Source organism: Anomaloglossus baeobatrachus, chromosome 5 (assembly GCF_048569485.1).
Source record: "Anomaloglossus baeobatrachus isolate aAnoBae1 chromosome 5, aAnoBae1.hap1, whole genome shotgun sequence".
NCBI lineage: Eukaryota > Metazoa > Chordata > Amphibia > Anura > Aromobatidae > Anomaloglossus > Anomaloglossus baeobatrachus.
In genome coordinates, this window is record NC_134357.1 from 418,594,160 (window position 1) to 418,608,392 (window position 14,233).

Here is a 14,233-nt window from a genome sequence, read left to right on the forward strand (position 1 = left end):
TTTTACTCACAGAAGGTGGCAGAGTGAGTAACCCGGGCGTAGCTGGGATGAACCAGGCTGGAACCAGGTGTCCTTCAGGCTGACTGATGAGGGTGGCTACCGACTCGCCTTCCTTAGCCCTTCTGTGGTTTGTGGTAACCCCGACTTTTAGTCCCTATGGGGGTCACCCAGGGAAGTAGCTGCTCCCCTCGTTTGTTTGCCGTTTGCTTGTCGCCTGGACCAGATCACTCCAGCTGCTTGCCTCCTGTGAACTATGGGCCCTAACTGTGGCTACGTGGCTGCGGCTTTTGTGGTGTTGTGGCGTGGGCTTTAAGGGCCCCACACCGGCAGGTTTAGCAAGGAAAGGTAGATCTATCCCCGCACCGGGATCTGCCGCCCGTTTGGGCCTGGTACTCCCTGACAGTCTCCTTACTTTCCACTACACTGCTCTCTCTCCAGCTGTGTGTGGTGTTCGGGCAGCACTACCAGGTGACCGTTCTCCCCCGTCGGTAGTCACTGCGCGGACGCTGTTAGACTGCAACAGCTCCAGGGTCTGCTTCTGCTCTTCCTGAGCTGCACACTAAACTGGCTCACTCGTGGGACCTGCACTGCTGCTCCTGTCTGAGCTCCACTTCCATGCTCCTCACTCCTCCACACTCTGCTTCAGACTGTTTACTCCTCCTTCTCTTTTCCCTTTGTGCCTGCCTACGCCACCTAGCAACCAGGCTCTCTACCACACCCCTTGAGTGGAGATGGAGGCTTCGCCCCCTCCACTCCTCAAGTGGAGGTGAAGGCTTTGCCCCCTCCTGGGATCCCCAGGGGTCCTCCCAAAGGTACATGTGTGAGACCTGATCACTATGCGCCTGTGTAGTCACACCTCGGTCAGCCTTCTGGATTACCTGTATTGTACTGTCCCCAGCATGGGTGCAGTACTCAGTGGTGCCTGACCAGGTCAGGGGCGCCACATAACTTCTCACTTTTGGCCAGTCAGAAGTTATGAGCACAAGATGGCACCATGGACTGGAGAGGCATTGGTAAAAGGTGTAGCTGCTAAAAGGTCAGTATATGACAGATAGCAGTGGGCTTACATTTAAGGCACTACCCCTCTTTGTCTTTTTTTAAGTGTTGGAGTGGCGCTTTAAAAACTAGAAGTAAAACTGTTTTAAGACCTATCTCACACCACTATATAAATGGGATTAGTGCAAAGCGATAAAAAAAGGGATTGCATTCCAACCCATGTTATGAAATGAGGCAGTTAGGATGAACATTTTTTCTCATACCGATTTGGCTCTGAAATCAGATGAAACTCACCCATTTAAGTCTACTGTATGGATACGGAAAAAATAATTGAATGCCACATGGCACCACAGTATAGCATCCAATATTTATGGATACTTTGCAATTTTGTAACATAGGAATCTGTAAATGCTCCTGTAAAGGATTAATAGCTGTTGAATAAAAAAAAAAACAGATTGTATACGGACAGCGCACAGACTGCACACAAATAAAAAAAAAACTGTTCCATTTTTCTGGATGAGAATGGGAATTATTTTTTATATCATCGAGTGACCCCAGTCTTATATTCCTCTCCCTTTATCATCTAGTCATTGCATTTCAAAAAAAGACAACAAGATTTATGTACTGAAGCTTGCGCAGGATCACATTAATTAATGGAAATGTGCCATGATTAAATGCCATTGGTAAAACGCAGCATCATTTCCTATTGATTTCTCAAAGAATAATATCTGAAATATGTCATCTTGTCCCTAAATGAGTGTCACAATCTTAAGGAATTCTTTCAACAAATGAGTATGATTCATAGAAATATACTGACAGAAGAAAAACGCTTTATACAATAGAATCAGGAGGTAAGTGCACGTAGAAGTCTGCTGTCTATGTCAGTCATGACAGTACTTTTCTTTTAGAAAAGTCCTTAATAATAATCTGATTACAGCAAGTAAATTTCTCTGCAGCACCTCCTCAAGAAAAATGAAGCATTGCACCTTGTCAATTAAAGGGAATCTGTGACCACCAGATTTGGCTACTATAATCTCTGGCCACCACCAGTGAGCTCTTAGATACAACATTCAAGAATGTTGTATAAGAGCCAAGGCGAAGTAGAATGTAAAAAAAAACACTTTTATAATACTCACCTGGGAGGGACGGTCCGGTCCATTGGGTGTCGCTACTCTCCGGTCCGGCACCTCCTCTCTCCGGTCCGGCACCTCCTCTCTGCTGCGATCTCCATCATCCTTCTATCCAGCCCAGTGTGGATAATATGTCTATGTCATTCACACAAGCAGACATTGTGGTACTGCGCAGGCGCACTTTGATCTGCCCTGCTGAGGGCATTGTGCCCTGCACAATGCCGCAGCCGAGGGCACTCAAGGCATCCAAGGTTGGGGACAACAACAGAGCCGGTCTCAGTGTGGGCCGCGCCGCCGGAGTTACTGTTGGACAACTGTACCACCCCGCTCGCGGCAGCCGAGCTGCTCGGATCCGGTCCTTCTATGGGTGGCTCGAGGGTCTCGCAGTCACTTCAAGTCAAAAGGGGGGTGATGGGATGGTGGAAGTAGGACGTATATGTACGGGCTGGGCAGTACTAAGTTCGTGACGCCACCCACGGTATGTGGTGAGGTTGGACACCACCACTGCAGTGACGGGGCATCCGTGGGAGATGTTATGCAGCAAGTTGTTAACCCCTCCGTGGGCAGGTATGGTGGCTCCGGGACCCGTTGGGGTTGGCGATGCAGGGAGATGGGCGACCGGAGAGTGCTGGTGTACTCACTATTAAGAAAACACACGAGTCTCTGGTAAACCAAGGTGATGGTGGTCGTTGTTCGCAGCCGGCTGCGTTCTGGTTCCCCCTCCCGGCTGGTGGTCTCTGTCTTTCTCCTGCACCTGTTTTAGAAGGGTGGACTGCCTGTGCTTTCAACTCCAGGAGTCCGCTCCCGGCTGGATGTGGCCTAAAGAGCCCTTGTCCACAGACGCTGGCCCATGGGATCTCTGAGCCATGGCGGTGGCCTTTTAACCCCTCGGTGGGCTGTTGTCTTCTATTAGGAACTTTGGGTGGGACAGGACCTCTAGTCCTGGCCTCAATCAGTTAATTAACCAGTTACAGTCGCTTCTGGACCTAGCTTCAGGGTCTGAGTACCCCCCTGTGTGCTCCGGTTTCCGAGTCGGTTCCCCGGGTCGGTACCGGCGGGCTAAAACCCTGTCCCGGTCCACCTCGGTTCCACCGAGCCGTCTTCCCGGCTCCTGCAGACGGAGACCGCTGTCTGCCTCTTAGCCAAAGGCACCGGGGCTCCAACCCTGGTACCTGTCAGTTTTCCTTCAGGCCCAGACACAGGCCTGACCTCCACTCTCCTTGAACTCTACAACTCCTCTCCCTGAACTTGTCTACCTGCTTCCCGCCCTCGGGCTGTCTAAAACTCCTCGGTGGGTGTCTTCCAACCGCCTGGTTCCACCCCCTGGTGTGTTTATCAAGCCCTGAGGGGGGTGACTAGGGTTTGATGGTTGGCTGTGTTTCCTAATGAGGGAACGGTGTTATGCAGGGGCCTATTTGTGACTACCTGGTTTTGCCAGGGCGTCACACAACCAGGGGAGCTCAACACTTCCACCACGTGCCCTGGGTCCCTCCGCTCACCGCTCGCCATGGCTCACACCTGCTCCGTCCGTGCCACTATCCCATCTTTTCCTGCGTCTTGGGGAGGCGGGGACTTCTGGCTCTTGTGGTAAGTTTTGCTTTTCCATAAAGTCATGTCCGGTAAGTCTCTGGCAGTGGGGCTCTCTTTCGCGCTCTTTCTGGGCTCCACCCACGCTTTCGCACTCTTTTTGGATTCTGCCCACGATGGCGCGCGCCTTCTTTTCCCACGCCAGGATGGATAATTGTGGGCAAACAGTTTTTTTAAAGTCCATGAAGGCGCACAGTACCTGTTGTTATGGGCTCGCGACCCTGCTCGCAGCGCCAAATGTAGCACCCCACGGGACCTGCAGGGCTTACTCGTCACTGGGCCAGTGGTTTTGTGGAGTTGCTGTGAATGGCCTGACACGGCTCCATGGCCCTGTCGGCTACAGGCAAAGAGAGAGTCAAAAAGGGGGGATTGGGGGTTTGCTTTGCAGCGCCACCCATGGTGCGCGGCCAGGGATTAGCCGCCGCTGTGAGATCTCACTCTCCTCCGGGGCTGATGTTACCGCAGCTCACATAGTCTAGCTCCCCACAGGTGGAGCGAGCCCTAGGGAGGACAGTGGTGATGGGGGAAGGGCCGTTGGCACCGAAGCGCGGACAAATCAGAGTCTCACACAGGGACCACGGCTCCAGGTGTTTTTACTCACAGTTTGTGTGCTGCGCCCGCAGAGTACCGGTCATCGCCGTGATGGGCCCCAGCCGATTCCAGATGAAGCAGAGGTCACCACCGGTATTGTGAAGCGTGTGAGACCTTCGTCCTTGTGCCTTGTAGTGTGGATCTCCGTGGTGTGAAACTACTTGGGTACCTCAGAGTCCTTGGCTTTAGTTACCATCCCGTACGCAGGCAGCGCGAAACTTGTTATGGACCCGACTGTGGCCGTGGCTCCTGTGTCTATCTGCTGCTGTGCCCTGGGAGTTTTGGTGGTGGGCAATGGGACGTGAAGTCCCCTTTCCTTGCAGATTTGTTAGAGTCCATGAAGGTTCCCCTAACCGAGGGCACTGCACCCTGACTGGCGCTGGTCCCGAAGGGGCTGTTGGGGCTCACCCTCCAGCTATCGAGTTGCTACTCAGTCTCACAGCTCCACTTGGTCGTCTCCTGCCTCTCCCAGTCCGTCCTGTGCAAACTCAGTGCTGTGTCATGGCCCCTGGACCTGGGACTAATTCCTCCAGCCTCCCGTCCTCAGGACCAGTCTGTTAAACGCTGCTCTCCTAAGGCTGTCTGCTCTCTTCTGCTCCCAAACTGTTCTGAGGTATAAACCCTTCTAAAGTTAAACTAAGTGTGTCCACCCATATCCAGTCCACTGCCATTAACTTGAGAACGGTGGCCGCTATAGGAATAGAAGGGGTGTCTAGGTATAGTAAAGTAGCCATGCGCTACCCAATGAAACCACCTATATTGCCACCTGGTGGAAAACAACGGAGTTAACATTTTTATCTCGAAAATGGAACGAGATAGAGGAAAAAAGTGAATTAAAAAATTGTAGGGCATCATCAATTCAAAACGAATCGACACCTTGCATACAAAAATGCTATGATATGAAACCCATGACTCCCCCAAAACATTGAATGCTGGTCACGCATATGACACTCATTTAACTTTGATGCTCAAGTGGTCACCGTCAGCTGCAATGCACACCTGGACAGCATACTGTATCTTGCTGCACGTTGTGCAATATGGTAGGTGACACGTTTGCACAAGCATCTGTGATACGTCGTCGTAGGTCCTGCAATGTTGGTGGAGGGGTTGCATTCACCTGCTGTTTGATGTGACCTCACAGAAAGAAGTCCAATGTGGTCAGGTCAGGTGAGCGTGGAGGCCACTCCACACAGCCACCATACCCAATGACTTATAGGAAGGTCTCCATGAGGTATCGCTTCATGTCCGCAGCCTTGTGAGTTTTACACTTTCTAATCATAGCATTTCTGTATGCAAGGTGCCAATTCTTATTGAATTGATGATGCTCTACAACTTTGTAATTCACTTTTTTTCTCTATTTTGTTCCATTTTCGAGATAAAAATGCTAACTCCGTTGTTTTCCACCAGGTGGCGCTATAGGTGGTTCCATTGCGTAGCGCATGGCTACTTTACTATACCTAGACACCACTTCTATTCCTATAGCTGCCGCAGTTCTCAAGTTAATGGCGGTGGACAGGATATGGGGGGACACACTGTATAGCCGATCTCTGCCATGACAAATGACTTAACGTTCCTTCAGTGTGGGCTGATTTTAATGACTGTACACTGGCTGCAATCCCTAACCTGACAGGTCATGAGATCGGTGGTTGTGTTGGTAATTGCTGTAGTAAAACTACTTAGAAAATATGGCCATATTATGGCCAAATGAGGTTCTTTTTTCTTAAACTCCCTGGTTTTCCGTATCATTCAATGTCTGAACTGTGACATAAACCTAGGCTACAAAGATGACCATTTTAGCATTTTGTTTACATATGTTACAATAAGAACAATTTCCCTATGTATCTTTCTTTTATAAAGAAGTAGCAATACAAAATTTTAGCAATTACCATAAATTCAGCTCTAGACGTCTTTAAAACATAGATTCAAAAAATGTACAGTATATATTTTTCCAGCAGACTAGGAGTTAAATAAATCATACGGATTGTCTACACTGCTGCTCAGGGAGACAGGACACATCCAGCCTGCTGGACTGTGAAGCATAAAGTGCTTGCTTTAAGACTGAAGTGTCAACTTCAGTCCATCACTACCCCCCTGTGCCTGCCAGGCTAATGGTTTCTCCCAGCAATATATAAGATCAGTGAGCACCATCTCACCTCAGAGCTAAGATAGTCAGGATCGAAGAGTTGGAGTGGATGAGATGCTCTAGCACTTCTTCACTGCCATGGATGTGTTTCATATCTGAAGGGTGTCATCTCCAGCCTCACCACAACCTTACCTACCGAAGATGCTTTCTTGGACATTTTCCTAAAAAGATTGCTGAAGTTTTAGCCACTTTTCTGAGCTTCTGGACAGTTTACACAATCCAAAATGAATGGAACTTTCTTCAACCAGACAGTCCTGGAACAAGGAGCCTACGACAATACATCCCAGGGACTTGGATCTTTGATTGGATGTTGCAATGGGACCAGGGCTGTGATTACGAGTGATGGGGGCTCTCTTGTCCTAACTCCAGATGAGAGAAGCCTGTTCATCACCAGGGTGGTCCAGATAGCTGTTCTTTGTGTCCTGTCCCTCACTGTCTTATTCGGTATATTCTTCCTTGGCTGCAACTTGCTCATCAAATCTGAAAGTATGATAAACTTCTTAGTGAAGGACAGGAGGCCATCAAAAGATGTGGGCGCAGTGATTTTGGGTCTCTACTGAATGAAATGGTCAGTCCTAAAATCCTTCAAGAACATCATTGGGATTAATGCTGTAGACCCAATGGAAGCCAAGGTGGACATTATTGCATGGCGGTTTGGGGTCTGCATGGAGTGTGCCAAATAAAAACCCCACCGAGACTGAATGTGAAGAAATTACAAAGCTGCTATCCCTTTTTTAATGGTTACATGTATCTCCCAGCAATGATCTTACTCTGCACTGCAGCAGCCCTTCTTAAGTAATGAACTGTCTTGTATTTTTTATACTTGATGTGTTGCAGACAGCTTGTATACCCATATATCTTTTTCTAATCTGGGGACGGGGTGGGTTAATATTTTGCATGATCTTCGGCCAAAAATATCCTTCCGTATCTTAGATATACCGATATCCCGTTGCTCGCTCCTACTCATTTGTGGACACGTTTTCAAGCATGTTTCCAAGGCTGCAGTTTCTTCAAAGTGTCTTGCACTATATTTATTGAATACTGAGCATGATGAGGAATGCTTCTTCTTTTGTATCTATAGTCGATGTCAATTCGATTGCAGTAAATGTTTTTTTTTCTTTTTGTATTTTGATGAAGATGAAAAATAAAACATGGCATTTTTAAGGATTGTGCTTATGTCCTATGTAATCCCAATGGGTAATCATTTCACAAGGGGTTAATTCCGGGTAGCAAAGGTTGTATTGAAAACAAATGGCTCATAAATAATTACATGATCTTACGATCTCTGCAAACTGTGATAAAACTATCATAACCCTGAGAATATTACTTAGAAATCCCAATTAATAATTAGTCCTGCAGATAGTACACGACTGCTGACAGATAATTAGCCTCCTGTCTGGTAAGGGGCTTGTACTACAGATACGTCTCCCCCCCTCATCCCTATCACAGTCTATCTAGGCACAAATTGGGCAATTTAATGGGCACATTTTTTTGTTTCATTCTCATCAAAGACATATTTTCTGTAGACACCAATCCTATATTTTACACTGATGTGATAGAAGGAAAAGCAAAAAGAAAAATGTGTCCAATTTAGTCCTGACAGACACGGTTCTTTAATTTTTTCCTTTTCATGGAAATTCGTAGCCTATAAGTACGGCACTTCAGGATGAAATGCAACCGGGATATGTAAGGAATATATTATGGCTGAGGCTAGAGAGAAAGGATTAGGGTTTCTCCATAAGCCCCTATACAGTTTGCAGTCTGCTATATCTTGCCAGTCATTATAAATAAGGGGCAGCGGGCAGTTAAGTTGCCAAGTACAACATTATAATTCGACTATGTTATGGATCCCATAGTAAACCATAAGCTATTACAATTATTCTCAGACTAATATAAGGGGAAAAATATCCTCCCAAAATTGGCAGGGTTTTTACACCTTCCAATGCACATCACACATTGAGTGAAGGTGTATGATGTGGGCGCGAGAGTTGAGGCACCAGACAGGTGCAAAATGTGTTATATGCCCAGCTCCTGCCACTACCAGCAGCAACCAGACCTAGCTCCATTTGCTGATGTTAAACCATCGCTCCAGCCCCATTGGCCCTTCAGCATTGCAATCGCTGGCAGCTAGTGGTTTGTCATGGTAGCTGAGGACCTATAAAAGATGTTGACCAACTTGGGTTACCCATGATTGGGCTTCACTGGAGATCAGTCATTTTATTATATACTGAAATATTATATAAAGTAGAGGCAATCAAATGATCACAGGTTCAAGTCCCCCAAAGAACTAAAAAATAAGGTAAAAATGCATTAAAAAAGTTTTAAAAAATATTTAAGAAAGTATAAAAGTTTGAAAGTTATCTCTTTTCACTGGATTTTTTTTAACGGTGTACCGTCTCCAATAGCTGCTTTTCCATTGGTTCTGGAAGAGGTTATCTTGTTCTTTTGTGCCCCTCCCTTGCTTTTTCTCCTCTGATACTGACCAATGAAAAAACAAAGCCCTGCCCACAGAAAAGTTCCCAACTACTTAAGACCCGCAACACACATCTGTTTTTTTGTACGTGTGCGGTACGTATTTGCACGTACCAGAGACAGCTGAGCTGTCACTGAGGTAACTCGCGGCCACCGCTGGATCCTCCAACTGTGACAGCAAGTCACCTGTGACTACATCGCTGTCACTCGGGCGACTTTCTGTCACAGTTGGAGGATCCAGCGGTGGCCGCGAGTTACCTCAGTGACAGCTCAGCTGATCGCGCGGCTGTCTTCAGTTGCTGCGTGGAGCTGACAGGAGCGGCGGTGTCTTCTGCAGCTCCTGTCACCTCCATGTAGCAGAGCTGGATGCGACGCTGGACTTCCGTGGATTACGCGGACATGGAGGGGGTTTTCGGGCTTAATAAAGTGGTGAACGAGGGTATTTGTTAGTGTTTTTTATTGCAAATAAAGGATTTTTTCTGGTGTGTGTGTTTATTTGCTGTAACTTACTGATTACTCATGGAAGGTATCTCGGAGAGACGCCTGCCATGATTAATCTAGGATTTTGTGGTAGCTATGGGTTGCTGCCATTAACTCCTTATTACCCCGATTGCCAACGCACCAGGGCAAATCGGGAAGAGCCGGGTACTGTCCCAGAACTGTCGCATATAATGTATGCAGCAATTCTGGGCGGCTGCTGACTGATATTGTTAGGCTGGGGGGCTCCCCATAACGTGGGGCTCCCCATCCTGAGAATACCAGCCTTCAGCCGTATGGCTTTATCTGGCTGGTATTAAAATTGTGGGGGACCGCACGCCTTTTTTTTTAATTATTTATTTATTTATTTTACTGCACAGTATAGACACGCCCACCGGCTGCTGTGATTGGGTGCAGTGACACAGCTGTCACTCAGTGTGGGGGGCGTGTCTGACTGCAACCAATCACAGGCGCCTGTGGGCAGGGAAAGCAGGGAATACGAGATTGATTAATGAGCGGCCGGCTTTTTCAAAATAGTTAAAGCCGCCGGAGTTTTAATAACAGCTGAGCAGCGCCGCACTGGAGATCGGGGATCAGTGAGTATGAGAGAGGGCTGCTCACTTCAGTCACTCAGGGGATTAGCGGTCACCGGTGAATCCTGCACAGGTGACCGCTAATCAGGACGCGACACAGACAGAGCCGCGGCATGACAATGAAGTCGGGTGATGTTCACCCGAGTTCATTCTCATCGCGCAACTCTGTCTGCTGTCAGCCGACATGTAGTAACGACATTTTGCATCACAACACGGACATTCCACGTACACATACACGTTCATGCCACACGCACACACTGTCATTTCACACGCACACACGGACAGCATACGCCATCAACACGGATGTCATACGTACCGGAGAAACGTCCCTAAAAAACAGAACACGGACCCGAAAAACGGACCGTAAGACATGTACTTTTTTTTCCGGAAGTGTGTTTTAGGCCTAAAGGGCGGGGTACATAACTTCGGAATGGAGGGGCGTAGAAGAAAAAGAAAAACTATTCTAGAATCATTGAGCAGCAAAAAATAAATTTGGTAACAACATTTTCATTAAAAGTCCAATCTACAAAAATATAAAATTATTTAACCTGTATACTATTTTTTTTAAGCAAAAATAATACAAACACTAGATTGTGGGTTTTATTGGCTGCACTTAAATATGTAATAAAAGTGCAACAAAAATCTGTATGTATTCCAAAATGGTATCAATGAAAACAGCTCGCATTATTTGGAAGCAAGCCCTTACACAGCTCTTTTGATGTAAAAATCAAAAAGCTCAGTGTCAGAGAATGGTGACACAAAGAAGACATTTTCTGAAGTTTTTAACCAATAATATATATATATATATATATATATATATATATATATATATATATATATATATATGTATACATATATATATATATATATATATATATATATATATATATATAAAAATACGTATTGCTGTATATATACATACACGGATAAATATATATATATATAAATATATATATATATATATATATATATATATATATAACAGGTATTGCTGTAATTGTACTGCCAAGTAGAATCATGTTTCCAGGTCATTTTTACTGTATATTGGACATCATAAAAACAAAAGCCAAATAAACATGATGGCATTGTGGGGTTTGTTTTCACCATTTTTTACTTGGACTTTTTGCCCATTTTTCTGTACATTATATGGTAAAATTAGGCTGCTTTCAGACATCCGGTTTTAGCAGTGCGGCTTAATCCGGCTCTAAAACCTATGCAACGGATGCGGCAAAAAAAACGCATCCTTTGCATAAGTTTTTACATGCGGCCCGTCCGGTTTTTGACGGTTGCGGCACGCTACTGAGCATGCGCAGTGCAAAAAAACCACATGCGGCGGCCGGATGCGCTTTTTGCTGCATCGCACTGCATCCAGCTTCCATAGGCATGCATTAGAAAAAGCGCCGCATCGGTCGGATGCGGCGTGATGTGGTTTTTTTTGCCGGACAAAAAAACGTGCCATGCAACATTCCATCCGGCCGCCGCATGGGCTAAATATGCCGCATCTGGCAAAAACCGGACCGAACGCAAGGCCATGCGGCATAATCCGGCACTAATGAAAGTCTATGCGGAAAAAACGCAACCGGCGGCAAAATAAAACGGTTGCGTTTTTTCTGCAAAGAGCCGGATTGTGCCACACAGCAAAAACCGGATGTGTGAAAGCAGCGTTAGTGGTCTAATTAAAAACTTCAATTTGAAGAAAAAATGAAAGTGCAAAAAATGAAAATTGTCTGTGGCAGAAAGGGGTTAAAATAAGATATGAAGCAAGAAAGTGGTTGGCAATCAGTACTTAATTATGATAACCCCTGGGCTTTACCTACTGACCTGCTGTAAGTGTGTTTGTGTAAGTGTAGATATATATATATGTACCGTATATATATACACACGCACACACACACACACACACACACACTTATACATATACGCACATTTACAGTAAAGTCAATGGATTATACACATATATACAGTATATATATATATATATATATATATATATATATATATATATACACACATATATACTGTATATAGTAAAGAAAATGTGTGTGTATATATATATATATATATATATATATATATTTATTTAGCTGTACTGTCCAGTATATTAAAGTTTGTGGCATCTTTTTTTTACATAAAATGTCATTCCCAGTAAACATCCGTTAGTTGAGTTGTACCTACAACCACTACGAAACCCCTCAACAGATGTTTTGGGATTTAGGGCAGAAAAACTCACCCAAGATCCTCTGTCTTAGAACGACATGAATACTAAAATCTCCACAGAACAGCAGCGGCAAGATCGAAAGGATTTGTCTGGAAGATAAAGTCTTTTTCACATCTGACACGCAAAGAATTATTCCCTTTATAAAAGCCTAGACTTGTTCTTTTATTTTTTTTTTCTTCTATACTGGAAATAGAAGCTCTTTATGTAGAGGCAGAATTAATCCCATCCATCTATACATACCACATTATTCCAACAAGTCCTTTCTTACCTGATGTGTATTGTCTTTTAACAACCCCCCTCACATAAGTGGTCTTAAATGACTCAAGGGATCTGCGCTTATTAATCTCTGAGAGACGATAGAGGTTTACTGACGGTTAGCCCTGGAAGGATGCATTTAGCACCGACTGCCAGAAGAAATGGCTACAACTGGCCACTGATTGACATCTGACATATACATTCCAAATAGAGACAGTACTGTATAGAAAAGAGAAGGTGCCCAGCAGTGAATACCAATATGTCCATTCTGCATAATTGTATCTGATTATTGCTACCCAACACAGAAGGTCGAGACTTTAGTTTTGTTCTCTATGCTCTTTCAGTGACTTATGGGTCACTTCTCCTAATCCGACACCACTCATACAGACTCTGTCTCAGATGCCACATGCAGCTCCTTCTCAGAGACTCACACTCCCTGAGATTTCATTCAGACAGACTGTCAGTCCCGGCTGCCACCTGCAGCTCCCTCAGAGAGAGAACTCTCCCTCTCTTAGGCCGGTTTCACACATCCGGCTTTTTGCCGTTTTGCCGGATGCGGCGCTCTCCCGTACAGTTAATACAGTACAATGACAGTGCAACAAGCGCCGGTCACATGCTGTCATGTGACTGGCGCATGTGACCCAGAAGTTACAGCGCTGTCATTGTACTGTATTAACTGTACGGGAGAGCGCCGCATCCGGCAAAACGGCAAAAAGCCGGATGTGTGAAACCGGCCTTAGCATCCCTCTCCAGGTGATCATATGCCTGGTTCTATACAAAACATTTCAGGTGCATTTCCAATCAATACATGCAGAGCAAGGATTTAACCCTCACCTTCCCAGTTTAGTTTTAACCATTACCACCCTAGCTTCCCTACACAACAGCAGATTTAGGAGATAACCCTTACCACACTGGCTTCACTACAATATAGAAAAAACAAAAAGCCAGCACCAAATGTGCACTACAGCACTAAACATTCCAAACTGTAATTATTATAAAAAAATTTTTTGAGATTTTTGGCAAAAAATTGCAATTTCTTGAGCTGCTTCGCCACGTCACGGCAAATCTCATTTGAAGCAGTCCTACACTAAAATATTTTTATAAAATGTGCCATACGGCCTCACATATGAATAGTAGAACTGCTCTTAGCAGCACTCACCTGGTCTATTTCAATCCCGTACCCATGACTGAGTCATGGCTGTGGGCGGGACAGGTCCAAGCAAATGCTGCATGAAGTAAATAGCCTGTGGACAAAGCCTGATGACTTAATGTGAACAGTCACCAACCGCCAAAATCCAGACAGATGGATGCTTCATGCAGCATTTGCTTGGACCTGTCCCGCCCACAGCCATGACTCAGTCATGGGTACGGGATTGAAATAGACCAGGTGAGTGCTGCTAAGAGCAGTTCTACTATTCATATGTGAGGCCGTATGGCACATTTTATAAAAATATTTTAGTGTAGGACTGCTTCAAATGAGATTTGTCGTGACGTGGCGAAGCAGCTCAAGAAATTGCAATTTTTTGCCAAAAATCTCAAAAATTTTTTTATAATAAGTACAGTTTGGAATGTTTAGTGCTGTAGTGCACATTTGGTGCTGGCTTTTTGTTTTTTCTTCATTGAATTGGTCGGTGGTTGACCTCCACCTTGCTATGCACCCCAATTTGGGATGTATTCCATCTGTCTGGATTTTGGCGGTTGGTGACTGTTCACATTAAGTCATCAGGCTTTGTCCACAGGCTATTTACTTCATGCAGCATTTGCTTGGACC

At 45.4% G+C, this 14,233-nt stretch overlaps 1 protein-coding gene across 1 annotated transcript; it reads left to right on the forward strand.

The window, feature by feature from the left end:
• Positions 1-6,470: 6,470 nt before the first annotated feature.
• LOC142310243 (reprimo-like protein) lies at positions 6,471-7,569 on the forward strand. The gene has a single exon (XM_075347733.1). It carries the CDS (start codon positions 6,672-6,674, stop codon positions 7,005-7,007), a length of 336 nt encoding a protein of 111 aa, XP_075203848.1. The 5' UTR covers positions 6,471-6,671; the 3' UTR covers positions 7,008-7,569.
• Positions 7,570-14,233: the final 6,664 nt, after the last annotated feature.